General features: G+C 39.3%; 1 protein-coding gene across 1 annotated transcript in view; it reads right to left on the bottom strand.

The window, feature by feature from the left end:
• The window catches only part of LOC310940942 (dolichyl-diphosphooligosaccharide--protein glycosyltransferase subunit TUSC3), a gene marked incomplete at its 3' end in the record, with an annotated part of 47,371 nt that extends 30,842 nt beyond the window's left edge, over window positions 1–16,529 (bottom strand). The window contains exons 1-5 of the mRNA XM_083906003.1: window positions 16,375–16,529; window positions 9,473–9,590; window positions 4,311–4,451; window positions 2,782–2,922; window positions 1,850–1,939 (exon numbers count right to left, since the gene is read on the bottom strand). Of these exons, the coding sequence (XP_083762129.1) occupies window positions 1,850–1,939; window positions 2,782–2,922; window positions 4,311–4,451; window positions 9,473–9,590; window positions 16,375–16,517 (633 nt within the window). The 5' untranslated portion in view covers window positions 16,518–16,529. The remainder of the gene's footprint in view (window positions 1–1,849; window positions 1,940–2,781; window positions 2,923–4,310; window positions 4,452–9,472; window positions 9,591–16,374) is intronic.
• Between the last annotated feature and the right edge of the window lie 229 nt (window positions 16,530–16,758).

The following is a 16,758-nucleotide window of genomic DNA, read 5'->3' on the forward strand; positions in this document are numbered from 1 at the left end:
ATATGATTTCAAGGATCACATTATACTCAATGGTCCCGGCACAACTGCCGCGCTGTGACGTCTACAGTATCTTCATGAATTTTCAGAAACGTTTTGGATGACACATTGCTATTGCACGCGTCCCGTTTAATTTGTCACAGACGCTTGATTTCGCAAACTTCATGGGTCAAACAGTCATTTCCCAACTTCAACGGTGCACACAGGGGGCCCACTGCCAGATCTTTAACTGGCATTTTAGTTTGTTTTGCACCATTCTCAGTAATAAATTGTGTATGACCTGCTCACCTCTGCATTTCAAACACTTGCCTTTGGCTATTGATCCCACCAATTTTGGAACAAATGTCTTTCTTTTTTTCTTAAATGCCGTTTTCACATTCAAGTTTGTCAAAGGTTTAAAGATCCCATATTATATCCTATTTCTCCAAACTGCCAAAACAGCCCTGTTCAGAACGCTCTGTTTAGTAGAATCTCTTTAAAAACAAACTGACATTAGCCACAGAGGCTACTGGGAGCTAACAGCAGTTACCATTTGGAAAAGTGATCATTTGCAGGCTCTAGCAGGCACATTGCTGTCCTATATAACATGTATCCAGTGGACAGATAAATCCTCTGAGGCTGGAAGTTTGTGTAGGACTCTGTGCTGCACTGTGGAGCCAAGAACAGCACTCTCGTGTGTTTTACAGACAAAGCGGAGCTCCGCGAGACAACGATTCCAGGAATTTAGCGTCTTGTGACGTCCCAAGGAGCGCGGAAGTCAACATCGCATCGTTTTATCTCCTGTACTTGTATTTCTTGTACATGAGTGAGTCATCTTTTTTCACACTTTGGCGACTGGTAGGGCCTCCAGAGTCCCAAATATAAGTATTAAAATTATTAAAAAGTTGATTTTGCATAATATTGGGACCGTTAATGCTGCTCTCATCCCTGTCCAGGTAAAAAAAAAAATGATGAGAATTAATGATGGAGAAGAAAAGGAAACAGGATGTTGAAAATAGAAATGCATTGTTGTGAGTGCAGGATGGAACGCAACAGAATAAAAGACAAGTCAAGCAAAATTTTAAATAAAAGTATCACAATCGTTACATACATTGTTTTACAACGCTAAAGGACACGATACTGCTTTGAAAATACACATCGACTATATGGCATATTAATACTTTCACTCCTTGTATGTTCATGCCCATGACCCCACATGTTAATCACTGTAGCCTTTGTATGCATTTGTGCACATAGAAGACCCCGCCATATCATCATACGTCTTAAACTTCCTCTCTCTCATGTGCCTATACATGTCCAATTTTCCATCTGGCTTATTTCACAGGATTTCTCAGGATATCTTCATTTTTAGTTCACCCTTGAGTGAACAAACTTAAATTATGACCAGCAAGACTCTATCTGGAAATGCCGTTCGTGTGAGTTTGCAAGAAAGAAAGAAAGAAAGAAAGAAAGAAAGAAAGAAAGAAAGACTTACTTAAGTACGTTTCTTGGGTGATTGCTCCTGCTCTCGAGGAACACAAACACACACTTGCAAGCACACACTGTCCTAGCACTGACCAGGTAATGGCACAAACTTTATTTTACTCGGGGCCAGCAGCATTACAGATGTCTCGACCACTGATCTAATACAGCCTCTCTCTCCATGCTGTAAAAAATAGATTACAGTTTAACCTTTAGATATTATTTTCTAAAATCACCTCTTCCTTTTGTGAGGGAAAATAATGACACAAGGAGGAAGTGGAGGAAGGAGGACCGGGAATGAAAGGTACAGGACGTAAGTAACAATGTGGACCATTGGTTGAAAGAGCAAAAGGAAGAATAATAATAATAAAAAAAAAATAGTGTTTCATACCACTTGTCCGTTCTGAGGGTTTTTGTGGGCGTAGGGAGGACCTCTGATGTGATTCCACATCTGACCAGATGTCATTGCAAAAACCACACACTATCACAAACACAACAAAGAAAGGGATATAGTATATAAGATTATTGGATTATCACAATTTCAAAGGTTCATTTTATAGGGGTTGGTGGGGGGGGGCAGCTGGCAATGGAATATACTATCCATATGTGTGTTTGTATAAGTGTGCAATCAAATTAAATGTTAAGTTGTTTAGGTTTAGTTGCATTATAATCATATAGCTATTACATGCATTTCAGGCAAGGGCCTTGCTTTACAGAGGCTGCCATCTTGCGCTATCATGTTTCTACAGCAGCCCTGCATGGACAAACCAGCCAGAGTATAAATGTCAAAGCAGAAACTTTTTTATGTTCTGCTATGCAAAGGCCACATTTTATTTTTCTGAGATGCTTGGATAAAGGAGCGATTAATGCACAATTCTTGTTGCAATCTGCTACTTTTAGGTCTAAAATGTATCACAATAAAGGACTGAGGATTAAAGGTGCCATATGTAAGAATGTGGCCAAAAACTGTTACTACATTCCAAATTCAAAAATACCGAGGTCTTTAAGGTTTCGTTTTCTGACGTAACTGGCAACCCGTGGTTGCTCGGCAGCTGAGACTCTACTGACTGCAATGATTGGTAGACGGCGGTAGGTGGCGCCACATGCCAAAACATGATTTCAAAACATAAACATGATTTGCAGTCTGCAAAATATATATATTTTTTTAATGCAAATATTTTGGCTGTTCTGTTGTTGTTGGTGAGTTCAGTTTGTTATATGAACATTATTCCTGAGTCTCTGTGACATATTAGGAGGATTTTATGGCCAGTTGATTTAGATTTATTACATAATGCACCTTTAAAAAAGTTTTGTGAGACATACCAATGCAGCCATGGCCCATCCTGTCTTGTTGTATATAAACTCCAAGTTGTTCCTCCTCAGGTAGAGCAGACCTCCAACCAGAGAAACTAACAGAGCCAAAGCAATAGTTCCTGAATAATTAGGAGGGCGGAAGACACGGATCTGTGGAGGGTGGGAGAGAGAGAGAGAAAGAGAGAGTCAATTTATGATCGTAATGTGGTTACAACTGTGAATTAGTGGATCATGTATCTGATTAGAATTTCAAAAATGCAGTCTTATGGTACAACAAATTGATCTAATTGTATGTGGTATTATGTGGGTATTAGATAACAGTAAAAGAAAAAAGAACAGGAGGAGCTTATGTCTGAAGATTAGAAATGTCATTATCTCACACTAACCATCCACATAATCAAGTTTCAAGATTGATTAATCAAGATTCTCATAACACAATTTTATCCATCCTGAGTATACATTATATACGTTTATTTTTTTTATTTTATTTTCTGTTTATGTGGTAAAGTCACATTGAAAAGCCTGAGTAGAGCACTTGGAGCAGACTTAAAAGACAGCCTTCTGAATCCATCAACAGAAGTCAGCAGGATGCTTGCACTATTTTTGCCAATACTTAGCTGACAGGTCGTTTCGGCAAAAGAGAAAAGTGGAGTCCCATGGTGTGACGTTTGATTCTTGAGGAGTCAACAACTATAGTCCCTCTGAGCAGAGGCCATTTAACGTGATCATGCATGTGCAACACCGTCGTCCTTTAACATTGAAGGGATATGACCAGGTCAACAACACATCTGCTGTTACCAAATGAGGGAAAGGACATTTACCTGTATTTATCAGTTTGTTCAGAAAGCAGTTCAAATACTGTGTGATTCGTACAAAAAATCTGACCAGCAAACGCTTCTATTCTTGGCTCCACAGTGCAGCACAGAGTTCTACACAAACGTCCAGTCTCAGAAGATTGATCTGTCCAGTGGATACATGTTATATATGACGGCAATGTGTCTGCTAGAGCTTGCAAATGATCACTTTTCCAAATGCTAACTGTTGTTAGCTCCCAGTAGCCTCTGTGGCTGATGTCATTTCCTGTCCCTTAAGTTTCGTTTTGCTTTTTTTTAAGGTGGACCTTTAAGGTGGACCGAATTGTGAGTTTGGTGTACCATTACAGGCCTACTTTGTAGTATAGTGTAGCTATACGTGTGGATTTGGGCAACATTTACTTTGCAACACATTAAGACACAAAGATACAATTTCATCTGCTTGATCGTGTCAAGTCTCCCTGGCCTTTGCTCATCATTTTAAAGGAATTTTCACTATCTCGGTATGAGGGAGAGTGGAAAGTGAGAGATTAGTCAGGAAGGTGAGAGGAAGTAAGGTGAAAAAAATGAGAGGAGGACAACAGGAAGGATCAGACGGATCAAACCGATCTGTTTTATTGTTGTTGTTTTTTTTAACATGATCATCATCATCACATTCCATGCCATGACTGTATTAAATAGTGGAAAATATCTGTCATTTCCTGTGTGAAAGTGACAGAATTGTACCTGAACATCGGTGCGGTCTGCGATCCACTTGGCCAACTGTTCCGAAGCAAAGCCGATCCTTTGCAGGTCAAACGTGTCCGCCCTCTTCGGCTTTCCCTTCGCCGGGAAATGCATGAAGGTTGGAGCGCTGTTCATATTCAACTACAGGAAAAGGAAGAATAGAGTTGCCGAGTCAATTTAATCTGTGACTTGTGAAACATATTGTTAAAAAAAAAAAAAAAAATCACCCATTGTTAAAGCTGCAGTGTGGAACCTCTACCGCCCCCTGTTGATTTCTCAGTAATTAACAAAACAGTCTGCAGTCTCTAGGACACTGCGGTGTATGACCTTGTTTTCTCTCCCCCGCCTCTACCCACGCTCTCTCACACTCACAAACACACACACATGCAGTGTGAGAGATGGAGAAGAGCAGTCTTTCTATTAAACAGCCAGGCTTATTTTTAATTGCTGTGGTCTGCTGCTTTACTAGCACCGTGAGCTTCTTCCACCACGCCTGCTCAGTTGTGACATAAAAAGTTGTCACTATGTGCGGATTGCAGGAATGTCGCCACATTATCTATCAAGCAACGGATTGACGGCATAGGCAATACAGTTTTCTGTTTTGACTGAATTCATGTTTTTTGTTACTTTATTATTGATTTTAAAATATATCTTTACAAGTGTGAATAGATAAAAAAAAAAAAGGGTCCCATGTCTACAGGTTTCTTTAATTCCCTTGTAAAATTCAGCAGCAGCTAACATTGCAAAAAAGGTATTTGTGTCAGCATTGGGACATGGCATGTGTTCCTATGGTGTGCCACAAATAACCTATTTTCAAAACACATATCTATCTATAAAGCAAGTTGTGTCTGTGTGTGTCCGTCTGTGACAGGCATATCTCGCTGACCGTTAGTCGGATCACCCTAATATTTTGAATATGGGTTGAGCATGGCCCGATGGTGTGCATCCTTGATTTGCAAGGAGTAATTTTTGCTACCACGGTAACGGGTAGGCAGCGGCTCAGCTGCAGTGGCGCTGTCTGGAGTGAAGAGGCTGCCTTAATAAGAATATGGTGTTACACTGAAACGACGAAGTTGGTGTCCATTCACCAATACGGGAGCGCATATTTATTTAGCATCAGCGTGCTACTTTTTTTGCGGCTAACTTGGTGAACCCCGTTTCCTAAGGTAAGCTAGCGAGGCTACGGTTAGCATTAGCGTAGCTAGCTGTTTTGTGACCGGCAGCCACGCTGGAATGTCTTTAAAAGGTGTATTTGATTTGCGTTGTGCCTAATGAGGTTGCACAGCGTTTGTATTATGTTAGCCTTTAAAGGGGAAATAAGTAGTTTATAGTGCCATCTAGAGGAGAGGCTGAAATTTAAAACAAAGACCTGCTGCTCTGCTCACCCCCTCCCTTCCCTGAGCGCTACGGTATCCGCAGCTGGTCAAATGTCGTCCTCGTTGTCTTTCTCCGTGTCAGCAGATGAGGTTCGTGAGGCGAGGGAGAGGGCGAGCTACCGCGGCCTTAGCAGATGAAGCGGAGAGAGAGGAGGCGGGACTTCCGCTACAAGTAAAGAGACGCTTGCTTTGTTCTCTTGCGTTTGTCCTTACAGGCTCCGGTAGAAACATGGCGTCTCGCTGCTTACGGTGGCTATGCAACCGCGGTCCGCGGTCATGTTATTTAACATGACTTTTTGAAACACTACGAAAATGAAACAAAAACTATTATACAGCGACTAGACAATGCAGGAGCACATAATATGTATAAAAAAGTGGATTTTGGGTTATATAAACCCATAAATACTACATATTGTACCTTTAAGATCCTTATCATGAAACGACTGCAAACTTTAAGGACTGATGAGTATTTCATTGTGACAAAACAGGTTTTACCGTGAGTAAATGTTAAAAAAATAAAATAAAATCTTCTTCAGCTCCCACTATAGGAATACATACCTCCTACAGGCACTGCACATATCTGTAATACAGATTGCACCAGGGAGCTGCACGGTAAACACATGCTCTGCTTTGACTGCAGTTTGACTCGCTGTCAATAAATGGACTGCTTTTATACAGACTTGAAATTGCTTTATTTTATAGTTGGCATTAACCCATTCACACACATAGACACAGCACTTCTACAGCACTTAAACTCTGCCTGTCACTCTGAAGCGCTTACAGGTGTCGTCCATAAGTGGTTTCTGAAACACATTGTGCCTTGATCATTTAAAAAAACACAACAAATCTCTTTTTCGCACCTGCACTTTCGGTTGGTTAGATCGTCTGTGTGTGCATGTGCGAAGGTATTGCCCCAGTCTGTCGCCGAGCTGTAGTCATGTGCCGTTCATTCGTTAGTGGGGGCCAAAGGGAGGGGGCAGGAGTTGACAGTTGACAGCCTGCTCTTGCTAGCTTTTCCTGAATTATGGAAGGACCCTTTAAGGACACTTAAACCACAGCCTTCTGTTTTGTGGACAACCCGAACGCACTTCCTCAAAAATACATAACAATCAAGCATGGACTCTGTATTTGTTGAACACAGACAAGACACAGAACAAGGACAAGATCATTTAATATAAGGAATTGCACTCATGTCTTCTGTGTCTGTCCTGTGCTTCTTTTTGTACATGGAACATGTTTACTGATCTAATCACAGATTGAATGCTGGCCAGCACAGCCAATATAAAATGTCTCAAATGATGGTTGGTATTATTAGCATTAATATAATATGCAGTTGCAATCAAAATGATTCAACCCCCAGTGCAAATTAGGTTTATTTGAAAATGTACACACTAGCAGCTGTTTGCAATAAACAAATCAAACAAGAACAATTTAAACAGCTCAACAACTCAACAACGCCACCTTTAATGACTACCGCAGTCTCAAAATTATTCAGCCCCTTCATGAAAAGCATCTTGAGTACTTCAGTAGAGCAGCCTTTTGTGGTGATGACCTGCTGACAACAGTTTTGTTTCATCGCTAAACAGAATAGAATCCCAAAACATCTTTGGCTTATTTATGTATTTTTAAGCAAAGTGGAGCCGACCTTTCAACCTAAGTTCCTGCTGCAAACAAGTCTTGCTGCACGTTGTTTGCAGTCAGTCAAGGGTTTTTGACCCTCGATATTGGTAGCTTCCTCTTTCTGCCACGTCCAGGTAGTGTAGCCGCGGTTCCTTGAACTTTAAACTTGTGAACTATGCTTATATTGATTGATTGATTGATTGATTGATTGATTTGTTTATTCAAGTGTCAAACACCATGGTGCCCAGCCCTCATGGGCTTATTAGACACTACAATCATTTCTCAGTTATTTCCAGATACGTGCTGTGACGTAACACAAAACCCAACATGACATAACTAAACCAATACAAATAAGTACACATACTACAAATAAAGATGGCTTGTCATATGGGATACAAAATACTTTGATGCAGATACCAGGCCTTTTCTATAAATTTTGCCAAAGCAAAAAACATCATTTTCAAACAGCCAAGATGTCCAAGATGTTACAGCTTATAACTGTAACATTCAGTGCATTGACTATCATTTTTGTATACTTGTCCTTGTTTGTGCAAGGCAATGATCTCTTCTCTGACCTTTTAGGACAATATTCTCTTGACTTACTGGAGCCATATTTCTAACATGCAATCAATGTCGCTGTCAAGAGTCCAAGTATTTGAGGTGTTCTATGTGTTTGAGAAGTGCTTCGCAAATATTGAGCTCTAATGAGGAATTCTATTCAGAGGGTTGAATCATTTTTTAAATCTGTAGTCGTCACTAGAGCTGCAACTAACAGTTATTTTCGTAATCGATTAACCTGTCGATTACTTTCCCGATTAATCGATGAAACGTTTGGTCCATAAAATGTCAGAAAATATTAAAAAACCGTTGATCAGTGTTTGTCAAACCTGGAAATGACGATGTTCTCGAATGTCTCGTTTTGTCCACAAACCAAAATGATTCAGTTTTAATGATTTCTTTGTTATGTGGAGCAAAGAAACAAAGAAGATAATTCACATTTAAGACACTGAAACAATCGGAAATCTGGTTTCAATCATGAAAAAAGCTTCAAACCGATTATAGATTATCAAAATAGTTGGTGATTCATTTAGTAATCGATTCATCGATTAATCGTTTCAGCTCTAGTTGTCATTGAATGTAGGATTAAGTGTTGAATTTGGATAAAATCCTTGTAATATTTGTTTGATTTAACTATTTAAACAGTTCTTGTGTAATTTGTTTATTGCAAACACTGGAATTTTTTAATTTAAAAATAAACCTTAAATGCAATAAAACTTTCAAATTAGGCTGATTATCTAGAACTCTGCACCTAACTTTAATCTCTCCCTTCTTTCTCCCACCCTCAATATTCTATACCTACTTAACTCTAAATCCCACAACTCCCAACAAACAATAAACGGAATTGGTTTACGCTCCCCAAGAAACCCGGATAAAAATGGACAAAGGGGGATAAAGAAGGAAAGTAGCACGAAAACGGATGACAGGAGGAAAATAAAGAGACAGGAGAGTTGCTTTGTGGCTTATTCCTGCAGCCATCCATTTTTAAGTGAAGATGTGAATAATGGTATAATGTGATTATGCACAAAAAGAGGGAAAAAAATTATGTGAATGTAAAATGACCCCCTTTTTATGAGCGAGAGCAAATGTAAAATGTGAGTCAACAAAATCAAGCAGCCTTGAGGAAAAGTAACAAAGAGGTCACTAAAGAGCCAAGAAGCAACGCTCGAAAATAAAGTAAAATAAACCAAACTAAACATAAAATGAAAAAAAAAACAATTAAAGACTATTAAACATGTTTAAGTGTTATGTTTATAGAATTAAAAAAAAAGAACAAAAGGGGATTTACCTCTGTATTTTGTATATTTTTCTACATTCGAGGTATGTGCAGAAAGCCGATCTGTTTCTGTTCAAGCGTTTTTAATCTGCTAAGCACTATTCATCCCCACCAGAGACGAAGAGTTTGTAGTGAGGGAAAAAACTCATATGATGTAAATAACACTTACACTAGCTCTTTTAGTTTTTTCAAACTCCCATTCAAAACATACTGTATAAGCAACATGAGCGTAATCCATTGGCCTGGAATGTATACTCGCTTGTCCACGTCGGAGGCAAATAGAACAACTTATACATATCGTATCGTCAATAAAAATCTAATAAAGAAGTTACCTGTTGGAAAACATCAGCACCCTCGTCGTAGTCCACCACGGTGAAGAAGAGCTTGTTGGAAAATGCGGACGAGTAACGCCAGGAGTTTGCAAGGACTTGGTACTCCTCGTTTGCCTGCCTGTAAGATGACAGCGACACAGAAATAAGGGAAAAATATCGACTCAGAACTAAATATATCACATTTTATATATCACACATATACATCACATATATCACCTTTTTCTCAGACGCACAAACTAAAGTATCAATCCATCTTTAAATTCCAGGAATGTCTGTCTGTCTTCACAAAACGGAAATTTCCGATCAACTGCAGAGATTTCCAATCCGATACGGCTGCGCTTCAACCACCGACCCTCTTTTTGGAGTCCTTGCTCCAAAATGACATGCCCAGACTAAATAGAGTACATCTCTGCAGTTACAAGCTCTATGTGGATTATCTTAGTGTCAAAATAAAGACAACACTTGTGAGATTCCACCAGAGGTGTAAATTTCACTTTAGATGCCACTGTGTCAGAGTAAATGCACTTGGAACAGAGCATAACTGAAGGATTTGTTTCTCTCGCCTAAAAAAATATTGCATTTTAAAGCAAACAATCACCTTTAAAATATGCAGTAGGAGCTTAAAAACACATGGAGGTCATGTACCAACATTTGTGCAAAGTCTGATGCTGTTGAAATGAAGCAGAGTGAAATTACAGAGGTTTTAGTAAAGAGATGTCTAGGCGGTCTCTCTTTTGGCACAGTTAGGCACCATCTCTGCCATTTGAGATTTCTTAGGTACCGAATTATTAAAAAACAATTTAATATTATTTACATGCCACTACAGATCTAAAAAGAACTTGTTTTTGAAAAATAAAAATCAAAAAAAAAGTATGATAACTCGATGTAAATCGAGGCTCCCTGTGCGGAGCTAGTTTTAAACCTCCAAACCGGTAAAATCAGACCCCAGTATCCAAATGCGTGAGAATCACTTCATTAGCGAGTCAAAAGGACATAAATGCATATGACGCATTTGTGCGGACATTCGGCTTTCTCTTAACAGAACGATCTAATGTCGCTCTGTAATGATCAATCAGAACGGGATTTGTTCCCAAATCAAGGGTTTACGTCAGCCGGTATATGCCGGTTTTTGGCCGTTGTCGCATGAATTTGGCCGGCAAAAAAAACATGGCACCAGACAAAATGCCAAATAATGAAATCAATTATTAAGGGTCCGTCCACACGGAGACGGTGTTTTGGGACCCGAAATCTCGCCTTGCGTTTGTAGATTAAATTTCAATTAAATAAATGAAAGAATGGAAGTAACACACAGAACAGAAGCCAAAACGGAAGACTGTGTAAATAAGATGTCTTGTTTACACTATAATGCCAGGTGTGTTTTTTTACAAGCATTCAGCTGCAGTTTGTCTGCATTTTTTTTTTTTTTTTTTTTTTTCATTAACGCTGCTTTTTTTGTGTGCAACAGAACACGTTATTTTAAATCTGACAAGCAGGCGGTGCAAGAAGGATGAAGGGATGCATTTATTCATGAAGAGGCAAATATGAGTTTGAAAAAAAAAAAAAAACCAGCAGTGTCATTAAAAGATGCACATTATTGAAGACACAAAAACACACAGTGATGTTACGGGGATAGGGTAAAAAAAAAAATGGGAGGACATACAGTAAACACAACCACAATCTAAAAGAAAATCAGATGAAAATGTGAGAAGAAGGGAAAAGATGATCCTTGGTGAATTCTCTCTCTTCACCCCTTGTGGTCTTTATGACATAAGAACGAATAACATTTTCATCCCTCTCTCCCTCTCCTCTCTTTTCAAAGCCTAATTTGTCATCTTCAAACCAAATCTAATGAGGCTGTTATTTTAACCGGCCATGGATAGACCGCTATATTACTTAATCATCGCGCATGGCAAAATAAACAATGTAAATGTCAGGAAGCAGTGTGTGTCTCTTTCTCTCTCTCTCTACCATGGGACTCACAGTTTCTTTTTACTTTCTCTGACTCTATTTTAGCTTCACATTGAGTTTAGTATCACCTGCTTCTTGTGTTGCCTTTAATTAGTGAGAAATCATCTGTCAGGATCTGCTGTGTGCTGATGCTACAATTTTATCTTGAAAGTCCATGTGTTAAAGGTCCCATATTATGCAAAATCAACTTTTTAATCATTGTATTACTTGTATTTGGGACTCTGGAGGCCCTATCAGTCGGCGAAGTGTGAAAAAAGATGACTCACTCATGTTTTTGTGGACCTCCTCAGTCTAAGTACAGGAGATAAAACACGCGATGTTGACTTCTGCGCTCATTGGGACGTCACAATGCGCTAAATTCCTGGAATTGTCGTCTCTCGCAGAAGTCCGCTTTGTCCGTAAAACACGCGAGAGTGCTGCCGAGGGCAACGGCATCCGAAAACGGGAAGTCCGCGAAAAGTTCTATTCTTGGCTCCACAGTGCAGCACAGAGTCCTACACAAACTTCCTAATGAACATGTCTGTGACATGCTTTGGTCAAAATAACATAAGGATGAAGCAACACAGCAGTTCAATCACCCTGCCAAAACAGCCCTGTTCAGAATGCTCTGTTTAGTAGTATCTCTTTAGGTCCACCTTAAAAAAAAGTAAAACCAAACTTGAAAAAAATGACATCAGCCACAGAGGCTACTGGGAGCTAACAACAGTTAGCATTTGGAAAAGTGATCATTTGCAGGCTCTAGCAGGCACATTGCCGTCATATATACAACATATATAACATAACATAACATTGCCGTCATATATAACATATATAACATCGACAGATAAATCCACTGAGGCTGGAAGTTTGTGTAGGACTCTGTGCTGCACTGTGGAGCCAAGAATAGAACGTTTCACGGACTTTGCAGACTTCCAGTTTTTCGGACACCGTTGCCCTCACCAGCATTCTGGCGTGTTTTGCGGACAAAGCAGAGCTCCACGAGACAACAATTCCAGGAATTTAGCGCATTGTGACGTCGCAATGAGTGCGGAAGTCAACATTGCGCGTTTCATCTCCCGTACTTAGACTTGAGTGAGTCATCTTTTTTCACACTTTGCCGACTTTGCAAATATAAGGATTTAAATGATTAAAAAGTTGATTTTGCATATGTCCCCTTTAATAAATGTATACTCATTTTTTTTAAATGCATATTCTCTAAATCTAACTGGTCTCAACTAGATTGCATGAACTTAGGTTTGTGCAGTCTAGAAATGTCCAAAGGTTTGTTTTTATTCACAAGCAAATCTTATCTTTGTAAGTGTGGAAAACAATCTATAAACCAACCTATTCTTTAAGTTCAATGGCAACCCATTTCTTAAGCCCAACAAGCCGATTCCTTAGGACTAATTAATCATTTAGTTAAGTCTCTATACCTGCCTCAGCAAGGAAACACAAACGTGTGCATACAAATTATTCAGAAATTACAAAGGGTTTTGTACAGACACATTCTTCAACAACGAGTATAGCGGCAATAGGAATGCTGTGTTTTTACCCTGAGGAAAAACAGTGTGTGCACAGTACTTTTAATGTCATTAATGCATGCACTGTGCTCTGATCTTTATTTTGCAATGCAAATCCATCCATATGCTATTATCCATTCATGTTTTTATTACATCCAGCTATGCCAGACTCTAACTTTTCTTGTTATATAAAGAGTTATAAAAGGGACAATAACACACACACACATCACCTGGATCAAAAACCGCAACAGAAATGTGTAAATAGTAATCATTCCAGCCAAGGAAAAGACAGTTTTCTGAGCTTCATTCAGCTAAAAAAAAACATTTTTTTGTTAATGTTTCAGGGGCTCAGCTGCAGCTGGAGCTGAACTGCGGCATCGCTCTGTGCCACATTTTCTTTTTCTAGATACTTGAGACATTGTGTCAAAATACCTTCCAAACGCAATGAATCCTAAGCTTTGAAATTTAATATACTGTAAAGAATGTCATCTACTATGATTAATACCATTTCTAGTGTGAAACCATGACTCGGCACATTGAGTGGACATTGGACAAAAAAAAAAGTGATGTGAGTTAGGACCCTAGTGATTAGACATTCTTTTTACTGCCTGGTCCTCTTAAGGCAGACTCTCCTGTCGCCATCTTACAATCCTCCTCTCTCTCTCTCTCTCTCGTGAGAATGAAGGAGGAAAAAGATGAGAAGAAGAAAAGAAATAAAATAATGAAAGGAATAAATAAAGACAGACATAAGGGTGATTGCAACCTGGTCCACGGTAATGAATGGATATCATGATTAAATGGAAATAAGTCAGTGCGCTGATAACAAGGACAGAAAATATTCATGAGTCATGGGTCAGCCCACAGTAAATATAGACTTGATTGTGTTGAACTGAATTGTATACTTCATTAGGACTGTGCCTATAAAGCAAACAAAAATAGATTGTGTCTGACAGAAAATTGCTGTAAGCGTTGATTCTGCCTGTCTTCATTAAATATGCGCTGAATAAAAAAAAAAAAAAAAAGAAGGAAAATGGAAAGTGGCGAGACGAACAGGTTGCTGACAGACGCCGACATGGGTAAATGCATAAGTTATCTAATCAAGCAAAGTCGAAGAGTGGCTGATTAGAGTAGCAGGTCAGGTCATGTCATGTCAGGATGGAGAAGCTCAACGGTGATCTCATCCAGGAGATGAATTCTGCCCAAGACAACGGGACGACTGGGTAAAACACCTGGTTTATGCTACGTAAACAAAAAGGTACACTTTTTGTGCACTATGTACAGGGTTGTCAACTGTCCAGTATTATATGGAAAATCCAATATTTTAATTAAAAACAATTAAAAATTGAGAACTCTGTGTGTGTGTGACACAAAGGGCAGGTGGAGTTTAGCGAACAGATTAGCGCAATGGAAAACATGAGTGAGAACGATGAGGAGCCTCGGATGTCGTGGTGTTTTGCACATTGTGTCAGCTATGGCGGTGCTAAGGACTAATGAAACAGCATTCCGCTACGGAGATGCACAAGAAGAAAAAAACAAGTTAAAAAAAGGTAGATTTGATATCAGCATGTTCTTTGCCAATGACATGTCAACTTCTGAAGGTGAACAAATTGCTGCAGCTGAGGTTTCATCTCCATTTCATACAATTACCTGCTGTTTTTTTTATTTTCCAATCCAATCCAATCCACTTTATTCATAAAGCACATTAAAAAACAACACAGTTGAACAAAATGCTTCCCAAGAACATTAAAATTACATAAAACACAGGTAAAAATGAATTAATTGAATGAATGAATGAATATATATATATATACACATACACATACACATACACAGTATATAGTGTATATAGTTCAAACACTTGCAGTCACTGTGATTTAATAATACCTTACAAACAGCAGGCCATGTTATCATTATAACATGTTATTAAGTCATTTAATCGATTGAGGGGTCCCATGTGGCCCACGGGCCGCCAGTTGGACACCTCTGGCTTAGAGCATGGATACCCGACAGGTTCAGTGACCTTGATTGACATGGTAATGTCAAGTTATTTTAGTTAAATACAGACTAAAGTAATTGGCATAGTGTTCTATTGAATATTGAAACCATCCATGGTCTATGTTATCATTCACCTCCAAATCAACTCAAATGAAACCACCACAATTGGATTATGTCAATAATTATGAGTGCTATGTTTTTAAGAAACGTTAATTATTCTGAAGTCTTAAATTTGATTATACTCATAGGTGCACCGATAGAGCAAAGCTCGGTTGCGTTTGGGCAGAAAAATGCAGCGTGGCGTGAGCCACATTCTAACAAAGCTACATATGTATGCAAAAGAGATGGCAGCAGGTAAATGAAATGAAAAACAATCAACACGAGCATGAAAAATAGAAATCCAATCTTCTTCAATCAGATAAAACATGGGCACTTACTGCAAATCACATGACCCTGAACAAAGCATGACAGAAATAATAAGGGACCATCTGAGTTAGGTACAAGCTCTATCTAATCCAAGTAGTAGGTTCTTCCCTTTTTTTTTACTTGATTCCTTCGTTAAATAATGTGCATATCATCCTTGACACGTTAAACATGTCTATAATACAAAATGGCTGCAGCTGAATAACGTTGTATTTAATGTTGTACAAGGTAATTCTGCTTTAAAGACTAATCCAAATTTGCTTTCAGCACCACGGACAGCTCTGGAGTCATTTCCAGGGACCGGTGTTTTATAGGCACCTCCGTTCATGGTGCTGATTCAAATGGGAATTCACTCAGATTCTGAAGTAAACAGTGCTGACAAGGTGGTGCTTCACGTTGCCATCCTGAATTTGATGCTGCTGCTGCAAACATGATGCAAGACCTTTTGTTCCCCCCTCATAAAAAAAATCTACTTAAATACTGTATACTTGTGTGTGCGTGTGTGTGGACTTGTATGTGTTACCAATTTAGGATCTGTTTTTTCTGACATTAACTCTGACCTTGCCAGGACCGGTAGTCCCCAACAGAGACCAAAACCTGGTCCTAACATGGTCGGACGTCATTTTTTTTATGACTAACTCTGGTTGGGTTCATTATTGAGGTTATGGATAAGGCCTTGTGTAGGATGTCCAAATTAATGAAAAACAATCATCTTTCATGCATTGAAAGGTTAACCCTAACCCATGGAAATATAAGAACGTATTGTGCGTGCTGGTCCACACAAACTTCACAGACTTTTTTGAGGATTGAGACCTGGCTTAGGACTTGGCTAAGGGTTAGGATTAGGCATTTAGTTGTGATGGTTAAGGTCAGGTTAAGGTGTGTGTGTGTGTGCGCATATCATGCAAGCGCTCACTATGGTGAAAGGGTTGGAGGAAGGCCCAATATGGTAAGAGCTATGTCTGTTGTGGCCTACAGAAGGTACTTTAGCTTTGTTGCGCGAGTGTGTGTATGTACCTGCAGACAGAGCACTGTCTTTGAGGTTGCAGGGCAGTGAACATGACGATGACGGAGTAGTTCCTGGGTGGAGCCTTGACAAAGCGACGGAACTTGTCACCGTTCATCCTGACGACCGAGCGCCGAGAGGACCACTCCATCATCTGGTCAACCTTCTCTGACAGCAGGTTCTGAAAATGCAGAAAAGGAAAAAAAAAAAAAAATCTGAATCAAACTGAAGAGCGAGTCTGATAATGCTACAAAAACGGCAGATTAAAAATAGAACCACTTCACTTCTTTAAAATGAATTCTGAATAGCGTGTACTGTCGGGGGACACTTTAGAGAAATTACAGAGACACTGGTAAAACTAACAATTTGTACAGTCCCCCCAGATATCATCTGAA

Source organism: Microchirus variegatus, assembly GCF_963457635.1.
Source record: "Microchirus variegatus genome assembly, chromosome: 19".
In the NCBI taxonomy this organism is placed as follows: Eukaryota; Metazoa; Chordata; class Actinopteri; order Pleuronectiformes; family Soleidae; genus Microchirus; species Microchirus variegatus.